We start from the raw sequence: 22,299 nt of genomic DNA, 5'->3' as shown, positions 1-22,299 counted from the left end.
ATGACCAGGGACACTTTATTTAATTCGAAGTAAATGTTTTCTTAGCAGTGTTAATAGTCATGTCAACACATCACATGTTATGTTAAATGACTACATGACAACATTGGATGTGTAGCAACTTAAACCACCATCCATTTTATTATATTTCTGAATGTGTAGGATATTTTTTTATGTAAGGGTATGAAGTAGACACACATCTGAAGTATCTTTATTTTATTTTTTTCAAAGAAGATAGTTATGTAACTGTGGTGATGTATAATATTCATTGCAAGAGTTAATAACATTCCAGGTGTAGAATTCTTGAGCTTCATGCAGAATGAGATACCGTATTCCAGTTTCTGACTTCTGTTGACACTGTGATGTTCCTGAAAAAAAAGGTTTCTATAAGTTATAACAATAAACCATTCAATAACATTTAAGGACAGCATAGTTATCTGTTTTAAAATAATTGTTCTTTTCAAAGAAAAGTATTTTACCAAAGGTAATCAAACTTCTAATTTGCCCAAGCTTAACAAATAATATATTTTTCCATACCCCACCCGCTTTTGGCATGTTTCGTTTTTACCTACTTTAAACACAATAAAATCAAAATAAAGCATAAACATGAACTACAATTAAATCAATGATACTAAGCTAATAACAAATGAAAAAAAAAATCATACCATATAAGTTATATCTGCAAATTATTGGGAAATTATAATTGCATCAATATACTAAAAGATTTCCTACACAAATTCAATGTGAAAGCAATAACTTTAACAAAAAATAAAGTCAAACTTTTGCGCATAGACATCCCCATAACCATACCTTTTCTTAAAGAGCATTCCAAGCCGCAATGATTTAAACAATAAAAAAGGGGGATCATACGTTATGCAAGAAAGAACTCGACGCGAATCAGCGGTCACTGTTTTATGGCCATCTATTTGCCGGCTTCGTACCAGTTGAGAAGGGTTTCCCGCCATCTGTCAAAGTCTCATGTAGTCTCCAACCTTCAAGCAAAAGAGTGCATTTCTGTTAAACATCAATGTTTTCCCTACCACATGCACAAAGGAACATTCTAAAATAAAGCCATGGCAAGTGCCCCTACAGAGAATTGTGTCTTCTTATAAATGATGTTCATGTTTTTAGAGAGTATAGCATTGCACTCCAAAATATTTTAGTATATTGTAACCAATATACCTAGCAGGAGATTTAAACGCACGCACCAAAAAAATATTAGATTATATACCTGATGATAATGTGGATAACATTTTAACATAGAGGTTGATTATAACACGGATCCTTTTGATCGCACACGTAATAATAAAGACTCTGAACGATATTGGGAAAACACTCGTTGAACTTTGTTGTACGAAAGGTATGCATATTTTAAATGGGCGTAGCAACGATGATTTTTAGGAAATTTTACATGTCTTAACTATAATGGCGCTAGTGTTGTTGATTACCATGTTGTAACCACTGAGCTATTTTCTCATATTACTTATTTTTGCGTGGAGATGAGGGACGAGTCTGATCTTATGCCTATTAGCTCTAAAATAGTTTTAGGCAAAAAGAAAATCATTCGTGCTAACTTCGTCAATCAATATTACTTAAATAACGGTGTCGAACACTATCCAAAAATAGAAAAGTATAAATGGAAAGACGCGCACAAGCAATATTTCCTGAGAGTATTTGAAAACACTTTTAACATTCAGCATTCGCAAATATTGGAAGCAATCGCGTGCACGGATATTGACGAAGCGATCGATAAAATATTAAATTTATTCAAATACGCTGCATCCGATATGAAGGTTAATTATAAAAACAAACTATCTTAATGAAAAGGCCACTTCAGTAAATCAACCGTGGTGGGATAGTGAATGCAACGCGGCTAAACAAACGAAGTACGCAGCACTAAGAAGATTCCGGTTAAGTAATGATATATCGGACTATCAATACCATATATCACTCCGTAGAGGGTTTAAAAATATGTGCTCTGCCAAAAAACAAGCGTATCAAACGACGAAACGGAACGAATTGGTTTTATCGCGTACTAAACCAGAGTTGTTCTGGAAAATAATAAAAGGTAGTAATAAGAAGAACAGCAAAGTTTCTTGTAATATAGCTCCATTAGCATGGAACGATTATTTTAAAAGCCTTCTTTGTAAAGACAATCAACCAAGTCTAAATGATATAAACCTAGAGGTTAACGAAACTGAAGAGGATCAAGATCGAATTTTAAACACAGAAATCACTAACGAAGAAATAATAAAAAGTATTTCAAAACTCAAAGATGGAAAATCGCAAGGGACCGATGGCCTTGGGGCAGAATTTTATAAAAGTACGATGCATCTGATAACACCTTTATTTCGCGATTTATTTAATAAGATTCTTAATACAGGATTTTTTCCAAATACTTGGCGGGATAGTATAATTGTGCCGGTATATAAGTCAGGCGCTACAGATGACCCCTCTAATTATAGAGGTATATCTTTAATTAATGTAATGTATAAAATATTCTCCAATATCGTATACAACAGACTATGCAAATGGGCAGATTTAAACAATAAAATAGCAGAATCACAAGCCGGTTTTCGCAAGGGATATTCAACCATTGATAATTCATTTACTCTTCAAAGCATGGTTAAAAAATATACGTGCAAACCTGGTGGTAGGTTTTATGTGCTTTACGTCGATTTTCAAAAAGCATTTGATAGTTTGATTATTCATAAACTTTTTACAACTATGTGTAAAAATGGTGTTAGAGGGAAGCTTTTTCAAGTATTAAAATCCATGTATTCAAATCTACGCGGATGTGTACGGATAAATGATAAAAATGTCACGCAAAACTTCAATTGTAACATCGGTAAAAGGCAAGGGGACGTAGCCAGTACAGTAATTTTTAATTTATACATGAACGAGTTGTCTACCTTTCTAAAATCTAAAGGTCATAGGGGTATTTTTATCACCGAAGACATTTCCGATATAATTTGCATTCTTTTTGCCGATGACGTTGCGAGCTGCGCTGATACTGCGATCGAGCTACAATCACAATTAAACTCTATATCGGAATTTTGTGAAAATACTGGTATGACAATTAACCAACAAAAGACGGAAATCATTGTTTTTAGAAACAGAGGTCCGCTAAGATCATACGAACATTGGGTCTTTAAAAATAATCCCGTAAATGTCACATCTGTATTTAAATTCATGGGTCTTCTTTTTACACCTAAATTATCATGGAGAAAAGCGAAAGAAAAACTTGCAGCCCAAGCCCGAAAATCTATTTTTGCTATTAAATCATACCAAAGAAACTTTGGATATTTTTCATAAACTGAATATTTTAAATTGTTTGATTCAATGGTAAAACCTATACTTACATATAGCTCTGAGATTTATGGAATAGAATTCTCAGACATTCTCGAAAAAGTACAAATCGAGTATTGTAAATATTTTCTTGGTGTAAATAAATCTGTAAATGATACCATTGTACTAGGAGAATGTGGTAGATTACCTCTGTGTATAGAGCATCATGTTAAATATTGGTGTAAATTGATTAGTATGACAGATGATCGATATCCTAGAAATTGTTATATTATGTTAAAGCGACATGACGAAATCGGAAGAACTAATTGGGTGACATCTGTAAAAAATATTTTGTACCGATATGGATATGGTTGTGTTTGGATTAGTCAAGAGATAGGAAACGTGGAATTATTCTTAATGTCATTTAAACAAAGATTGATTGATTGTAATTCACAGAACTGGATTGAAACTATAGGAAATTCATCAAGATGTGATACTTACAAACAATTCAAATCTATGCTAAACCCAGAAAAATATTTGTTTAATGACATACCATTTTATGTTCGAAAGTCAGTTGCTAGATTCCGTTGTTCAAGCCATAAATTAGCAATTGAAACTGGTCGGCATTAAGGAATTTCAAGAGAACACCGAATATGTACATATTGTTCCGTCTATTTTAATAATGTATGTATTGAAGATGAGTTTCATGTATTTTTTAAATGCCCCAGATTCAACCAAGAAAGGTAAATGTTTATCTTTTCATGGTACAATGGTGAACAAAATTTCCTAAATTTTTGCAATCTTATGCAAATTTCTGATGAAAGTAAATTAAAAAGCATAGCCTTTTTTTGTAACTGAAATAATGAAAAAGAAAGATGTCAAACAAAATTGATGTTCAAACTTGATGTAATCACAACTCAAAAATAATAATATGTTGTTACTAATATATGCTGTATTTTTGGCCGGTGGCCTTTATTTACGAAAATAACTTTTTGTCTTTTTCTTTGTCTATATGTCAATTTTATGTAAAATGACATCTATATTATCGAAACTCATACTCAAAAAGCATGTTGATGCAGATTTTTTAAAAAGAGAAATTTTATTTAAGATAATCGGTAGCGCGTTTTACGACATCGGATTTGGGGCGGAAATACTTGGGTGCAGTCTAATATCGACCGGGTACGATTAAGTATATTTACCGTACCCGGGGTACATGTAAGTATACTTAAGAGTACCCGGGGTACATGTAAGTAGTACCCGAACAGGCAATGATCAATTGAGCAATATTATCTTAAAACAGTGTTAATTTGTATTTATTTTCAATACCACTTAACACTTGAGCTGTACTGCAAAATTGGAATGATAAGGCAAAGGAGAAGGAAAGGTTATACAGCTGAACCAACATTATTTTCGATCACGGTGGTTGGGAATAAATATCAACACTTATTTTTATATACAACTTATATAAGTAGATACAACATTGCAAATTTATATCAGCACTTTTACATACCTATTGACAACGACTTTTTAAAACATCTATAATTATTTAACATAAAATTCCAATAGTTGTTATTCGGAACTCGTGTACGACTTAGTTTACTACTAATGTATATAAGGCACAAATAACTGCCCTGACAAGATTTGTATCAGTTTGGTTTTTATATGCTTTAATCTGTAGACAATTACGACAATTTTCACTAACTAGGCGTGAAAACTTAATTGAGGTTGATTGGTCAGCGTTGATAGATACGCACACAAGTATTATTGTGATTGAAACAATTATTTATATTTGCTGTGAACAATGTTATTAATTATGAATATGAACTTTGAATTTTTGTTTTTCCCCGTATTGGTCGTTTGGTTTGTGAAAAATAAGTCCAAAGATGTATAATTACCGGGAACACCGTAACATCGACTTTCGTTTTCTACTAAATATTGTTATATTATAAATATCTTCAATAAAATGTATTATTTATATAACAGAATAATTAATAGCTAGTTGTTAATATGTTTTCTGGGAACACCGTAAAATCGACTTTCGTTTTATACTAAATATTGTTATATAATACATATCTTCATTAAAATGTTTTATTTATTTGACAAAATAATTCATAGCAAGTTTTTAATACATTTGGGGCGAGTTGTTTTTCGGTTGGGGCGAGTTGTCCAATAAATTTGGGGCGACCTGTCCTATTTTTGGGGCGAGTTGACTTGGGGCGAGTTGGCAATGGGGCGAGTTGTCTGGCGACCGTAACCTAAGAACTGGATTTGTATACCATCTTCGATGGATTTCGTAAAGTGCAATCAGCTATAACTAGAATATTTCAATGCCAAGAATATTCTCAGTAGGGAATTACGATAATATGTTCATTATTTATGAAAAGAAAATAAACAATTCAATTTTGACATGACAAAACAGCTATTAAAATGTTGTTTTCATTTGGCCAATCGATAAACGCCATTAAACGACCAAAGCCAAAGGCAAAGTTCAGGTGGCAAAGTTTAAAATACAGAACAAAATGATAATGAGAAAATGATAATTGGGTTATTAAATAATACTGTATGGATTAAATTGTATGTTCTATCTTATTGTGCTTTGATGGTTCATGGGGTTACCGATACATGTATGTGCAATGGAAAATTTCAAAAGGCCATAATTCTGTGAAAAATCATCCGACCATAACAGGCTGATAATATGCACATCTCCTGTAAGTAGTGAAGCTTCCAATAGAGTTTCATTGAATTCCCGTAATAAGTTGCTGAAAAATAGCCCGGACAAGATTGCACGATATGTACAATGGAAAATTTCAAAAAGCCATAACTCTCGGAAAAATCATCCGACCAGAACCGGCTGATAATCTGCACATCTCTTGGTAGTGAAGCTTCCCATAAAGTTTCATTACATTTCGATCATTAGTTGCTGAGAAATAGCCCGGACAAGAATTGCACTATATGTACAGTTAATGGAAAATTTTAAATGGCCATTACTCTGTGAAAAATCATCCGACCAGAACCCCCTGATAATATGCACATCTCCTCTTGGTAGTGAAGCTTCCCATAAAGTTTAATTGAATTTCGGTCATTTGTTGCTGAGAAATAGCCCGGAAAAGAATCGCACTACATGTACAGTTAATGAAAATTTCAAAGGGAAAAATGATACATCTCCTCTTGGTAGTGAAGCTTCCCATTAAGTTTAATCACGGAGTGTATATTGACAGGAGATGAATCGAGTATTTGCCCCTTACTGTAGTAAATTCAATCTTATGCAAAAACTATTCATCCGATTTTATTGGTTTATACGTTATCTTGTTGCTTATTAATTCCTCTTTCAAAAAAATATAACTTTTAGTATATTCCCGTTGTTATTAATGGATTTATAGCGAGTTAAACACAAGAAATACACATTTTATGTTTTACCACCGCGCGTTTTAACGTGTTGTGGCTATCGATCTTTTACGATTAGCGTACAGCGAAGCGCCGAGTTTATACATTTTGATGTACCCACTCACGTCTTTTGTTAAATTATAGTTTCATTTCTCGGCCGATTTTGACAAATTATATATCATTTGAAAGCTAACGTTACGTAGTAAACAGATATATCAATATATATTAAGTTTTTCTTCTGATTTCGACAGCCCGGCGAGTTATAACTTTAACTTTTGCAAATATCATACCGTTTTGGAGTTTTAGAATCTAGATTTACGGTTGACATGTTCGTACTTAATACCAATTTGTAGCGTTTATATTTGGAGTTCAGTTTTAAAAATTACATCTTGCTTAGGAGAATAGAATTCTGTATACGATAGAAAAAAAATTTGTTTAAAACGAAAGTAATTAAGGAATGAAGGCGGGAAAATGTAGCGCGCGTTCCTAACGCACTGAACTGATGCTACGGTCTTGGCGATTATGCTTTTGTTTAGAAACCGGCCATTGAATTTCTTTTGCCATCTTATTATATTTTTTTATGGAATATATTGTAGTATTTTGTTCACGAAACATATCAATAAAGCTTATTATAAATGAATCTTAATAAATTAACGATTTCAGCTCTTGTTTATAACACAGAAAGGGTGTAAAATTTATGATGAAACAGCGTATATAGCGGACCCTCTCGATATTATTCGGCTTTGCATGCATACTTGAAATAAAATGGGTGTCAAAAACATTCATCGTTTGCTGTTTATTATCAACAAGGTAATTATGTATAATTATTTGAAATGTTATTTACCTTAAATTATCAATTTATTAAAGATTCTTAAAAATCACGGTCCGTGTTACGCGGGTCATTTCGTATTTTGACATCAGGGCATCATGTCCAACTATTGAAAATCAGATTTTTTTTCACCGGGACGATGACGGCTTGGATTTAGACAGGCAGACAGATAGTTTATTCAGACTTAAACAACAGTACTTCGTCTTCAACTCAAATATATAAATTATTTTTAGACGAATTGTTAGGTGATTACACATATAGCAGTGATGATTCTGAGAATGTTGCCATGTTTCTTATCCGTGTAATCTAGAGTCCATGGGTTGAGCATTTTTATCGCGGTGTTCAAAAAAGATATCTCAATAATCTTGTTTATTGATAGATCTCTGGTTTTATTGCCCCTGTGTTCAGCACAAACCAATTATCTCGTTATGATCAGAAACTGTGCCGACCAATACTAAATAACACTATGGTGTCATACGCCACAGCAGGGACCTATACTTGTATATTGGTCCCTAACCACAGGTGGCAATGTCTGGTCAGATTACACTTTTTATGATACCTCCATGTCTTCTCGTGGTATTAGTGGTCATTTCTTGGAGTAATGTAACGCCAAATACTCAATTTTGCGTTTATAAGATATGTAGCGTATTGAAAACATTTATAGTCATCTGCCCATACAGATTGCCATAAACTAAATACTGTATAGATGTCAGCCAGCTAAATCACAATAATTATAAGTGCTTAATACCTATACATGTACATTTTAAACATTTAAAAAATCTAATACTTAACATTTAACGTATTTAGCGGGTACCGGTAAAAAAACTCCGTCATTTCGTAGTCCTATAAAGAGTGTATGGTAGTGTACGGAACAACATAATTTAAAACAGCATTCTCATTTGACCACAACGGGGTTAAATAATCTTTCCGAAAAATACAAATAATACAGAGTTTTAATTTAGAATTCTATATATTTATAACTCTGTTAACTTATAAAGATATTTCAATATACATGCATAGACAGTTGACCGTGATTTTCAAGAATCTTTAAATAATTTTAATTAATTGATAATTTATGGTTAATAACCTTTCATATAATTTTACATAATTACCTTTTTGATAATAAACAACAAACGATGAATGTTTTGACACCCATTATATTTGAAGTATGCAAAGCCGAAAAATATCAAGAGGGTCCGCTATACATTTGTATACGCTGTTTCATCATAAAATTAACACCCTTTCTGTGTTATAATCAAGAGCTGAAATCGTAAATTTATTAAGCTTCATTAATACTTTGCTTTATGGATATGTCTCTAGAACAAAATATTTCAATATATTCCATAAAAAATATAATAATCGTGGCAAAGGAAATTCAATGGCCGGTATCTAAACAAAAGCATAAGCGCCATCAGTTCGGTTCGTTAGGACCGCGCGCTACTTATTTCCGCCTTCATTCCTTACTTGCTTTCATTTTTAAACCAATTTTTTTCTATCATATACAGAATTCTATTCTCCTAAGCAAGATGTTATTTTTAAAACTGAACTCCAAATATAAACGCTACAAATCGGTATAAAGTACGAACATGTCAACCGTAAATCTAGATTCTAAAACTCCAAAACGGTATGATATTTGCAAAAGTTAAAGTTATAACTCGCCGAGCTGCCAAAATCAGAAGAAAAACTTAATATATATTTATATATCTGAAAACTACATTACGTAAGCTTTCTAAGGATATATAATTTGTCAAAATCGGCCTAGAAATGAAACTATAATTTAACAAAATACGTGAGTGGGTACATCAAATGTATAACATCGGCGCTTCGATAAAAGATCGACAGATACGACACGGTCACGTGACTTAGACACAACAAGATATTTGGCGTAACGGTCCCGTTTCATATCCGTGTAATCTAGAGTCCGTGGTTTAATTGAATTCCGGTCATTAGTTGCTGAGACATAGCCCGGGCAAAAATTGTGCACGGACGGACGGACGGATGGACACACGGACAGACGAAGCGGCGACTATATGGTCCCCCCAATTTTTTTGGGGGGAGCATAAAAATTGTATGAGTATGGAAAGGCCTTGTCCATATACACATGCATACCAAATATAAAGGTTATATCTCAAGGGACATAAAAGTTATGAGCATTTTTCAAAACCTAAACGCAGATTTCGAAACCTAAACGCGGACCCTAAGTTCAAGGTCAAGGTCACAGGGGTAAACAAGAGCTGTCACCATAGGATGACTTATGCCCCCTATAAACGCTTAATAGAAGTTATGAGCTTTTTTCAAAACCTAAATGCTGATTTTGAAACCTAAACGCGGACCCTAAGTTCAAGGTCAAGGTCACAGGGGTCAAAATTTGTGTGTGTATGGAAAGGCCTTGTCCGTATACACATGCATACCAAATATGAAGGTTATATCTCAAGGGACATAGACGTTATGAGCATTTTTCAAAACCTAAACGCAAAGTGTGACGGAAAGACGGACAGACAGACAGACGGACAGTCCGATCACTATATGCCCCCTTTTCTTCGAAAGGGGGCATACAAAATTTGTGTGTATGGAAAGGCCTTGTCCATATACACATGCATACCAAATATGAAGGTTATATCTCAAGGGACATAGAAGTTATGAGCATTTTTCGAAACCTAAACGCAGATTTTGAAACCTAAACGCGGACCCTAAGTTCAAGGTCAAGGTCACAGGGGTAAAACATTTGTGCGTATGGAAAGGCCTTGTCCATATACACATGCATACCAAACATGAAGGTTTTATCTCAAGTGACATAGAAGTTATGAGCATTTTTCGAAACCTAAACGCAGATTTTTGAAACCTAAACGCGGACCCTAACTTCAAGGTCAAGGTCACAGGGGTTAAAAATTTTGTGCGTATGGAAAAGCCTTGTCCATATACACATGCATACCAAATATGAAGGTTATAACTCAAGGGACATAGAAGTAATGAGCATTTTTCGAAACCTAAATGCAGATTTCGAAACCTAAACGCGGACCCTAAGTTTAAGGTCAAGGTCACAGGGGTAAATTTTTTTGTGCGTATGGAAAGGCCTTGACCATATACACATGCATTCCAAATATGAAGGTTATATCTCAAGGGACATAGAAGTTATGAGCATTTTTCGAAACCTAAATGCAGATTTCGAAACCTAAACGCGGACCCTAAGTTCAAGGTCAAGGTCACAGGGCTAAAAAATGTATGCGTATGGAAAGGCCTTGTCCATATACACATGCACACCAAATATGAAGGTTATATCTCATGTGACATAGAACTATGAGCATTTTTGGAAACCTAAATGCAAAGTGTGACGGAAAGACGGACAGACAGACAGACGGACGGACAGTCCGATCACTTTATGCCCCCTTTTCTTCGAAAGGGGGCATAAAAACCTCCAACCTCAAATAACAATTAACACATAAATGAAACACAACTACACTGTATTATTATGAAAACATTAATAATCAAAGGGGAGTAACTACTGTAAACTTAAATGCAATATTTAGAAGAGTTGTCTCGCATGTTACATGACCTTTAGGTCATAATACACTAAATAGTTTTCCTATATAATTCAATGTAAAAGCGACAACTTTGAGCGAAAATAAATGCAACATTTTGCAAATAGAGACCCCCATAACCATACCTTTTCTTAAAGGCCATTCTAAGCGGAATCGATTTATGCAATAAAAAAGATATGTCATGTACAATGCAAGAAAGAACTTGACACAAATCAAAATGGACTGTTTTTGCAACTTTTTTTTTCGGCCGTTTCTTATTGGAATGTAACCTTTTCTAGTGCAATGGTTTACTATAGTCTTCAAGTGTATCATATTTCAGGGATTCAGTAGTGAACACCTATTCATGCCCTACCATTATCTCCGCAAGATAACACCCGATTAATGGTAAAAAGTGTAAAACATGCCTTCCTGTCAACTATGATCTTTTTTTAGAGAGTACAGCCCTACATGAAGCGATCATTTAGTGTATTGTAACCTTAATTCATGATTGTTTGCAAGCCTTTTTACTATATAAATATAAGGAAAACTGCCCCGTTTTTCAACAGACTGGAACCATTTTCAAACTTAACTCACGTATCTAGGAAATAAAGTTCTGACAAAAGTTCATGAAAATTGGGCAAAAAATGTGACTTCTAGAGTGTTCACATGTTTTCACTCTATACATATAGAGAAAAATGCTTCACCCACTGGTGGCCATGTTTTTTCACCGATCTGGACCATTTTCGAACTCGTCTGAGAAATCAATAAAACCAATGTCTTGACCAACTTTCATGATGATTGGGCAAAAATTGTGACTTCCAGAGTGTTCACAAGGTTTCTCTATAGCCAAATAAGGAAAACTGCCCCGCCCACTGGCGGCCATGTTTTTTAACGGACCGGAACCACTTTTATACTGAACCAACATATCATTAAGACAAACATTTTGACAAAGTTACAGGAAGATTGGGCATGAAATGTGACTTCTACAGTGTTTACAATTTTTTTCTTTTTTTTTGACCTAGTGACCTAGTTTTTGACCCGGCACGACCCAGTTTCGAACTCAACCAAGATTTCATTGGGACGAAGCTTCTGACCAAGTTTCATGAAGATCTGACAATAAATGTGGCCTCTAGAGTGTTTACGAACAAATCATAACGGACGGACGGACGAACGACGGACAAAGACCGGTCACAAAAGCTCACCTGAGCAATCAGGTGAGCTAAAAAATCAAATTACAATGAGGACATTTCTTACTAGATTCAAGTTTTAGAGGCTTCATTTCCAACCTTAGATTCCAATAAGAAGTAACCAGCATAAAACCTGAACAGACTGACAGTTACTGCCAGACTGTTGTGGTTTTACATGTATGCTGGTTGAATATAGCACTTTTCACTTAACTGCTGAGGATACAAATGTTAACAGATTTTTTAATATTACAGTCCCCTTTGACCTTTATCTTTGATCTTTTGAACTTTAAATTGATATGTTTTATCCTTCCCTCAATTAAAATCAAGCATGCTTAATTTGTATTTTGATGATTGTATGTGGTAGGAAATTGCTGTGATTCAAACGTACCGAGCTGAGATGAATAGAGCTGAGATCCTAATGAACCAAGATGAGATCCTATTGGACACAGCTGAGATCCTCATGAACAAAATTGGGATCCTAATTGACAGAACTGAGATCCTAATGGACTAAGATCCAAATGAACAGAGCTGAGATCCTTATGGACAGAGCTAAAGTCCTTATGGACAGAGCTGAAATCCTTATGGACAGAGCTGAAATCCTAATGGACAGAGCTGATATCCTAATGGACCAAGCTGAGATCCTTATGGAAATTGATCAGATCCTGATGACAAGAGTCTTATGATGGACCAAGCTGAGATCCTTATGGAAATTGATCAGATCCTGATGACAAGAGTCTTATGAATATGGCTGAGATCCTAATCGACATGTATGGGATTCTAATGGAAATGCATGGAATCCAAATAGAAATGTATTAGATCCTTATTAAAATACCTCTGATCCAAATTAATATAACTAAGATCCTAATGAATGTGCCTTAGATCACAAAGAAATTCAATGCAAATTTCAGTAATCCTCATGAAAATGTTTGAGATACAAATGACAATTCCTGAGATCTTAATGGACATATCTGTTATCCCAATGTTTACCTGTTTTATATGCTTTGGTGGTCCAAGTGCTCTGTTGTTTTGAAGCTTGTATAATTCTGCTGTTAAATTCATTGTTTTCAGAACACCTGCAATCAGAAATAAGAATATGCAAACTTATTTATATTCCATAAATTCTGGTATTCAGTAATAGCTTATACATCATGAAATACGTTTTTTTGCAAGGTCTTTAAAAAATAATCTTAATTTCTTTTATTGTGGTACATTTGTATGAATGTATACAGATTTTGGAGTTTGTGACATCTGAATAGTAACAAACAACACATAATTCTCAGAAAAAGTTTTTAACAACAACAACGAAAACTATCAATATAACAATTATAACATATAAATTAACAATTAAATATACGACATGATCATTCTTGATAAATCAAATCAACCAACGAAGAATCTTGTTGGTCAGGTTCTCCTACACCAGTTTCTGCACATAGTTATTGATGAGGTGGGCGAGGTCCGCGGGGAGTCCGAGGGTCCATGTCAGGCCCTCTAGGGCCAGGACCAGAGTGCGCAGCGCAGTCGCACAGCCACCAGCCCACGGGTCAGGCCTGGGAAAGCTGGTTTGTTGTCTTCACCTGCCCAGCAGATACCAGTCAAATAAGATTTTAACTTAGTTTTTAAGTTTGTTTGGATTATCAGCTGTTTTTAACACTATATAACCCTTTCCCCCAAAAGAAGCAAAGTGAAAATGGCTTTTGCAACCAGCATAACACCAGAACAGCTAGTACCTCGCAATCTGTTCAGGTTTTATGCTGTTTGCTGCTCATCAGTAACTAAGGATTGGAAATGAAACCTTTAAAACTTGTATCTAGTAAGAAATGTCCTTAAAAAATTTGAACTTTCTATGGGACTACAAATGCGTCAAAATATGTACCTAAGTGGTAAGGGTTAACCTGCTCATACTTTCTGGGTAACCTGGTTTACATATACCAGTACTAAGTGCACATACTTATACCAGTCACTGACAAATTTCCTACTTAAAACACAGTGGCAAAGTTGAGGTAAAAATTCAACTAAATAATATATTGAAGCAATAAGGCAGCAAAAACTAAGACACATATTTTCCGCTACGGCAACAATCAGTCTCTAGACTGTTGAGAGACCCACAGACAAAGATTCTAGTTCCATAAAATAACATGGTTGTGACTTTGGTCACAGGCTAATCAGGGACAACACTTACTATGTTAATTAAATTTCTCATTTCTGGGGAAGTCACAGAGTGAGGCTAAATTTTAGCTTTTTTTTCTAGATTTTAAGTTTATTTGGATTGGTTACTGTTTTTCAGTCAGTCAGTTCATGGCATTCCAGGGGATTTCCCGTCCAATTTGGGAAAAGGAGTCTGGTCAAATTCGGATTTTTTAAAATCAATAAAATGTCAAATTTGGGAATCTTTTATTGACAAAATGGACCACATTGGGATTTTTATCAACAAATATTGACACATTATTCCTTTTTTTTAATATAAAGAGTTGTTTTAACTGCAAATGACAATCTGTTCTCAGCCTGTTTACACCAATGCATTAATTATGTTTTTCCAACTAAACACATCAGAGTACATATTGTACTTTTGATATTTATGGAGCTTGGACCAAGGCGGGGTAAGACTAGCATCAACAATAACCTTATTATGGACAGTGTTTTTTTTCACCATTTTTGGGATAGGGCCAGGTCCCTTTGGATTGGGAAAATTTGCGGCGTTTTGACTAAAATTTGGAAATAAGTGTTGTTGCTTTGCTATAAAATGCTTCAGAATTGAGAATACACGTGTTTTCAGCATTATATCTACTAAGGTTAAACTAATATGGTTGGAAGTTTAACAAAATATTGAGATCTAAAAAAAGAATTAAAACAAGCCAATCGGTTAATTCGTTTACAAGTTATTTATCGGAAATGATTTTAACACTTATTGTGACAGTGACCTTGACCTAGTGACCCGAATTTCAATAGGGGTCATCTACTGTCCAAGGCCAATGCACATGTGAAGTTTCAATACAATCGGTCAATCCATTGACGAGTTATTGAGCGGAAACTAACTGATCTACAGACAGACTGACATCAAGCAAAACAATATACCTCCTCTTCTTCGAAGGGGGGTATACAAAAAAAACTTGCAATATTTCCTGTTTTGGGGATATGCAAGATATTGAAAAAATATGTTTATGTATAAAATGGCTGACATCAAAATAATGATACAAGTTGTCATTCATATGTTTGCAATGCATTATGATGCCTCTTTAATAGTTTCATATGGCCCTTTTCCATAGTCATGTGGTATCCAAGACACAAATATGTGGCAATCTATATGTATGCATATATGTACATAATATTTGTTTCACTTTGATAGCAAGCGTATTTGTATATATCTGAACATTAATAATAAAGTTAATGTAGTTTGAATATCAGCGGCGCTATTTGTCTATATTTTGTGAGAATGAACATATGTGTTTAGCAGATGTGACACTATCTAAGTAAACAATCTGTGAACATTATGAATGCAATTAATTGTCAATTAAAATGTAGTTAACTGTCAAGCAGATGTGGTAGTATCTCAGTAACAAATCTGTGATCATTATAAATGCAATTAATTGTCAATTTAAATGTGTTAACATTGAGCGGATGTGACTGTGTATCTCATTAAATTATATTTGAAATAAATGTATGCAATTAGTATATATTTTAATGTCATGCTGACGCCACGCTTTGATGTAATTTTGCAACTTCCTATATTCAGATACATGTAATCTGGCCCAGCCAGTTTGAGCAGGATCTGCTTGTGCAAACTGCTTTTAACAAAATTATATAATATATATATATATATATATTGTACACTGAATTAGCCATGAGCATCTGTCAATCTGTTCTTGTCTGCAAATTTTCAGGTAAAGTTCTCCTACATAATGTATTTCCACGTACAACATTTCCATTCTAATGCTTTACTTCTTATGATACACAGATGTGCATTTGTGTTTGTGTATCGTCCTTTGTTAGAAAATAACAAGAGCTGTCACCAAAGGATGACATATGCCCCCTATAAACGCTTTGATAGAAGCTACAGCATTTTTCGAAACCTAAACGCAGATTTCGAAACCTAAACGCGGACTCAAAGTTAAAGGTCAAGGTCACAGAGGTAAAAATTTGTGTGCGTATGTAAAGGCCTTGCCCATATACACATGCATACCAAATATGAAGGTTATATCTCATTGGACATAGAAGTTATGAGCATTTTTCGAAACCTAAACGCAGATTTCGAAACCTAAACGCGGACCCTAAGTTCAAGGTGAAGGTCACAGGGGTCAAAATTTGTGTGCATATGGAAAGGCCTTGTCCATATACACATGCATACCAAATATGAAGGTTATATCTCAAGGGACATAGAAGTTATGAGCATTTTTCGAAACCTAAATGCAAAGTGTGACGGAAGGACAGACGGACGGACAGTCCGACCACTATATGCCCTCCTTTTGGGGCAAAAAATTGTTTTTTGTTATGAGAGCTTCCAAAGGGAATTTTAAGCTCCCATTTGGGAAAAATATATACTTTTATCCATTGGGAATAGGGCCAATAACCGGACCCAATTTCGAATGAAAACAAGACAAAAGTCGCTCACCTGAGATAACAAGATATTATTGAGACAAATCTTCTGACCAAGTTTCATGAAGATTGGAAAATATATGTGGCCTCTTTAGTGTAAACAAGGTTTTACTAAAACCATATAAGGAAAAATGCCCCGCCCCCTAGCAGCCATGTTTTTCAACCAACCGGCATCATATTTTAACTCTTCCAAGATATTATCGGGATAAATCTTCTGACCAAGTTTCATGAAGATCGGAAGTAAATGTGGCCTCTAGAGCGTTAACAAGATTTTACTTTAGCCATTTAAGGAAAAATGCCCCGCCCCTTGGAAGCCATGTTTTTCAAGCAAACATCATTATTTTCGAACTCATCCAAAATATCATTGATGTAGTATATTCGGTTATTTTAGTGTAGTGTAACCTTGATGGTATTACCCGGATGTGGTGTGAATAAATGATATTAAATTGTTGAACAATAATGCGAGTTAAATCTGTTTTTATATAAGAGATAGCATAACAATTGAGAACAATCTTCTGACCAAATTTCATGAAGATTGGAAATAAATATGGCCTCTAGAGTGTTAACAAGGTTACTAAACCCATATATAGCCATATAAGAAAAAATGCCCCGCTCCTGGTAGCCATGTTTTTAAACAACCAAAACCATTTTTGACCTCTTCTAAGATATCATTGGGAAAAAATTTCTGACCAAGTTTCATGATGATCGGAAAATAAATGTGACCTCTAGAGTGTTAACAAAGTTTTACTATAGCCATTTAAGGAAAAATGCCCCGTCCCCAAGGTGGCCATGCTTTTCAACCAACCGGTATAATTTTTAAACTCGTCCAAGATATTATTGGGATGAATCTTCTGACCGAGTTTCATGAAGATCGGACTATAAATGTGGCCTCTAAAGTGTTAACAAGATTTTACTATAGCCATATATAGCCATATAAGGTAAAATGCCCCGCCCCTTGGCAGCCATGTTTTTCAAGCAAAGGTTACCATTTTCAAACTCATCCAATATATCATTTGGACCAATCTTCTGACCAAGTTTCATGAAAATCGGAAAATAAATGTGGCCTCTAGAGTGTTAACAAGGTTTTACTATAGCCATAAAAGGAAAAATGCCCCGCCCCCTGGCAGCCATGTTTTTCAACCAACCGGCATCATTTTCGAACTCGTCCAAGATATTATTGAGATGAATCTTCTGACCAAGTTTCATGAAGATTGGACAATAAATGTGGCCTCTAGAGTGTTAACAGGATTTTACTATAGCCATATATATAGCCATATATGGGAAAACGCCCCACCCCTTGGCAGCCATGTTTTTCAAGCAAATGTTACCATTTCTGAACACATCCAAGATATTAATGAAAAAAATCTTCTGAGCAAGTTTCATGAAGATCCGAAAATAAATATGGCCTCTAGAGTGTTAACAAGGTTTTACTATAGCCATATAAAGAAAAATGCCCTGCCCCCTGGCGGCAATGTTTTTCAACCAACCGGCATCATTTTGGAACTCGTCCAAGATACCAATATAAGGAAAAATGCCCCGCCCCTTGGCAGCCATGTTTTTCAAGCAAAGGTTACCATTTTCGAACTCATCCAGGATATCATTGAGACCAATCTTCTGACCAAATTTCTTGAAGATTGGACAATAAATGTGGCCTTTAGAGAGTTAACAAGGCAAATGTTGACAGCGCATGACGGACGACGCATGACGGACAAAAAGTGATTACAAAAGCTCACCATGAGCATGTTGTGCTCAGGTGAGCTAAAAAACACTGATGGACATGGGGCAGATGAGGCTGCTGTAATGTCGAGACATTGGACTTGGTAGGGAAAGATTCAATATCATCCTAACACAAAGAATTGCCAGCAGTTTGTTTAGGAATTCAATCCATTAATTTGAAACAACCCCAAGCATCCCACTTTCTGATCTTTTTGGCATAATACTTCCTGTTGTTGGACGGCATGTTATGCTCAGCCTCTCCAATAATATGTGACACATTTCCAATTGTAACCACTCTGTATGTTCTCCGTATCACTGCAATGTTGCATACGGACATTGACTGGGATTCCCAATAAGACAATATTGTTTTAATATGACAGATCTCCTGAATCCCACATAAAAAAAATTATGCCGAAATAGCCTGCTGATCCGGCTACTCTAGTTTAATTTGCAGGCCCTTTTAACTCAGTACGCTCTCCAGTGCATAGCAGTTTGATAACACCAAACAAACTCCAAATGCAGTATAACAGCTGGATTAAAACAGTATAACCCCCTGTTAAAACGGTTGACACTGCATTCACAAGTAAAATCCTTCCAGGTCTTGACGACTTTCTATTTTGAAAAGTTATCTCCAAATCTTACATGATGGAGCCATGTTCGAAACAATTCGTGCTTATTGAGGGCCAAGATACTAGTCTTTGCATGTTACACAACACATCCGTACTTCACATCTCAAATGCATAATATAAACAAAAACAAACACTCAATATTTTTTTTTCCCTATTTAAGATTCTTAATGGAAAAAATGATTTAATTGGCGATTGGGAAAAAACAGGTTTAGGATTGGGTTTGTTTGCTTTTAAACAACAGGAAATCCCTTGCATTCTACTAGTATTACTGATTTACTAGTACTAAGTTACATGCTTATGCCAGTAACTGACTATTGACCTTCCATAATAACTCAAGTTTTTAGACACTCTAAATTTTCGGACACCCCCGTTTTTAGCCCAAATATTATAATTATTTTTCTGGACTCTAAATTTTCAATCGTGCCTTTTAACAACCAGATTAAGGCCATAAAAACTTGCAGACAGATGCCTTGAGGCCATGGACAGTTACATTTGTGTTATTGGGTAATTAACTATGAATACTGGTAATAGACATTGGTTTCACCTAAATGCTTAAATTGAAAATTACGCACAAGAAATTTATATTATACAGCATGGTAATTTTCAAGAACGTGCTATTATTCGTTGAAACAATTGACCCTATACACATTTCATACCCATATCTGTTTGTCAGTGCCTTTAATTTTCGAACACCTTCATTGTCTCTAAATTTTTAGACCCTTGTAAATTTTAAATATATTTTTGTACTCAAATTATCAAAAACTTAAGAGTCAGTATGGTACTTTAAATTAGATGCATGGAAGCATGATGATATACATTAATTCACCACACAAGTAAAGTGGCCAGGCCGAGAATCTAACCTGAGATCCTTGGAATTAAAATAAAATGCTCCTTACCGGCCAGCAGGAGTTCCAGGGCGGCGTATTCATTGAGGTCAAAGAGGTCACTGATGATGATGGCCTCCTTAATCACCTCGACGGGGAACGTCTGGGTACGCTGCTCCCCATGTACCTGCAGACCCACTGTCACAGACTTCTTCACTGCCTCTCGGTGGGTGAGATTTTTTGACTGAAAAACAGGCAAAAATAAATTTAGCAGGGCTTTCCTTTGTGTTTTAGTCTTTGATTTATGTTTCATTTACAGAGCTTTGCATTTCTGTCAGCATTAGTCAAAGAACTTCAAAAATTGCAGCTATTGAAGTTCCAGCACATTTTCAATAGAGCATTCGTAATGGAAAGGACCACTTGAAAATTATAAATTCCTTCTCTTACATGATCTAATTCCAAACATCTTAAAGTCAAATAGAATGTTTAGGATTGGATTGGAGAGAAAAATATAACTTTGGGGAATATGACTGAAAACTGCCTATATCAGTGTTCTCCAGAAAAATTTCAGAAGCCAGTTATATTTTCAAAGTAGCTGGCGACTAAGCAATTAAACTGGTGCATTTGCAACATTTCAAATGATATTTTTAGGAAAGAAGCCGGCATCTAGATAGAATGTAACCGGTGAAATTGCCGGCTGCCACTGCTTCCTGAGAACACTGGCCTATATACTTAACCAAAACAATTGCCCCGGGGGGTCAAGCCAACCAAAATTCCTTAAAGGCAATCTACTCACAATGTTTTTCAGCAGGGAGAGGAAGTCTGTTTTGTGCTTCTTCAGCATCACCTCTAGATCGTGCACTGTGTCTGTCTGTCTCTTGTGAATGGCTGCCTCTACAACCACTTGTAGATCCTTGAAGGGACTCCATACTCGCGCAGCTGAAAACATGTGGACATGTATGAAGGGACTCCATACTCGTGCCGCTGAAAACATGTGGACATACATAAAGGGACTCCATACTCACGCAGCTGAAAACATGTGGACATATATAACTTGAAGGGACTCCATACTCGCGCAGCTGAAAACATGTGGACATATATGACTTGAAGGATCACCATACTCCCGCAGCTGAAAACATGTTGACATATATGACTTGAAGGGACTCCATATTCGCGCAGCTGAAAACATGTGGACATATATGAAGGGACTCCATACTCGCGCGGCTGAAAACATGTGGACATATATGAAGGGACTCCATACTCGCGCAGCTGAAAACATGTGGACATATATGAGATCTTTGAAGGGACTCCATACTCGCGCAGCTGAAAACATGTGGACATATATGACTTGAAGGGACTCCATACTCGCGCAGCTGAAAACATGTGGACATATATGAAGGGACTTCATACTCGCGCAGCTGAAAACATGTGGACATATATAAAGGGACTCCATACTCGCGCAGCTGAAAACATGTGGACATATATGACTTGAAGGGACTCCATACCTGCGCAGCTGAAAACATGTGGACATATATGAAGGGACTCCATACTCGCGCAGCTGAAAACATGTGGACATAAATGAAGGGACTCCATACTCGCGCAGCTGAAAACATGTGGACATATATGCCTTGAAGGGACTCCATACTTGCGCAGCTGAAAACATGTGGACATATATGAAGGGACTCCATACTCGTGCAGCTAAAACATGTGGACATATATGAAGGGACTCCATACTCGCGTAGCTGAAAACATGTAGACATATATGAAGGGACTCCATACTCGCGCAGCTGAAAACATGTGGACATATATGAGATCTTTGAAGGGACTCCATACTCGCGCAGCTGAAAACATGTGGACATATATGACTTGAAGGGACTCCATACTCGCGCAGCTGAAAACATGTGGACATATATGAAGGGACTCCATACTCGCGCAGCTGAAAACATGTGGACATATATGAAGGGACTCCATACTCGCGCAGCTGAAAACATGTGGACATATATGAAGGGACTCCATACTTGCACAGCTGAAAACATGTGGACATATATGAAGGGACCGAATACTCGCGCAGCTGAAAACATGTGGACATATATGACTTGAACTGACTCCATACTCGCGCAGCTGAAAACATGTGGACATATATGACTTGAAGAGACTCCATACTGGCGCAGCTGAAAACATGTGGACATATATGACTTGAAGGGACTCCATACTCGCGCAGCTGAAAACATGTGGACATATATGAAGGGAGTCCATACTCTCGCAGCTGAAAACATGTGGACATATATGAAGGGACTCCATACTCGCGCAGCTGAAAACATGTTGACATATATG

At 35.7% G+C, this 22,299-nt stretch overlaps 1 protein-coding gene across 3 annotated transcripts; it reads right to left on the bottom strand.

Annotated features, from left to right (window-relative positions):
* Nucleotides 1-198: 198 nt before the first annotated feature.
* LOC127851641 (nuclear pore complex protein Nup205-like) lies at nucleotides 199-21,225 on the bottom strand. 3 transcript variants are annotated; one of them, XM_052385461.1, is made up of 6 exons: nucleotides 20,762-21,225; nucleotides 20,038-20,209; nucleotides 13,593-13,780; nucleotides 13,191-13,276; nucleotides 868-989; nucleotides 199-365 (listed from the first exon to the last, which is right to left on the bottom strand). In XM_052385461.1, the coding sequence occupies exons 1-3, from the start codon at nucleotides 20,969-20,971 to the stop codon at nucleotides 13,695-13,697; spliced, it is 468 nt and encodes a 155-aa protein (XP_052241421.1). In that variant the 5' UTR covers nucleotides 20,972-21,225; the 3' UTR covers nucleotides 199-365; nucleotides 868-989; nucleotides 13,191-13,276; nucleotides 13,593-13,694. The 3 variants fall into 3 exon arrangements, with proteins under 3 accessions (XP_052241421.1, XP_052241423.1, XP_052241422.1); XM_052385463.1 differs by having other exon boundaries at nucleotides 939-989; XM_052385462.1 differs by having other exon boundaries at nucleotides 13,622-13,780.
* Nucleotides 21,226-22,299: the final 1,074 nt, after the last annotated feature.

This window comes from Dreissena polymorpha, chromosome 11, assembly GCF_020536995.1.
Source record: "Dreissena polymorpha isolate Duluth1 chromosome 11, UMN_Dpol_1.0, whole genome shotgun sequence".
NCBI lineage: Eukaryota > Metazoa > Mollusca > Bivalvia > Myida > Dreissenidae > Dreissena > Dreissena polymorpha.
This window is presented reverse-complemented; position numbering and strand designations above follow the sequence as displayed.

Excerpts from the sequence above, each read along its gene's own strand:
- LOC127851641 (XM_052385461.1), bottom strand. The coding sequence starts at position 20,971 with ATGTATGTCCACATGTTTTCAGCGGCACGAGTATGGAGTCCCTTCATA. Across the intron at positions 20,210-20,761 it reads TCTCCCTGCTGAAAAACATT|TCAAAAAATCTCACCCACCG; the intron begins GTGAGTAGATTG and ends CCTGTTTTTCAG. Across the intron at positions 13,781-20,037 it reads CCTGGAACTCCTGCTGGCCG|GTGAAGACAACAAACCAGCT; the intron begins GTAAGGAGCATT and ends TCTGCTGGGCAG.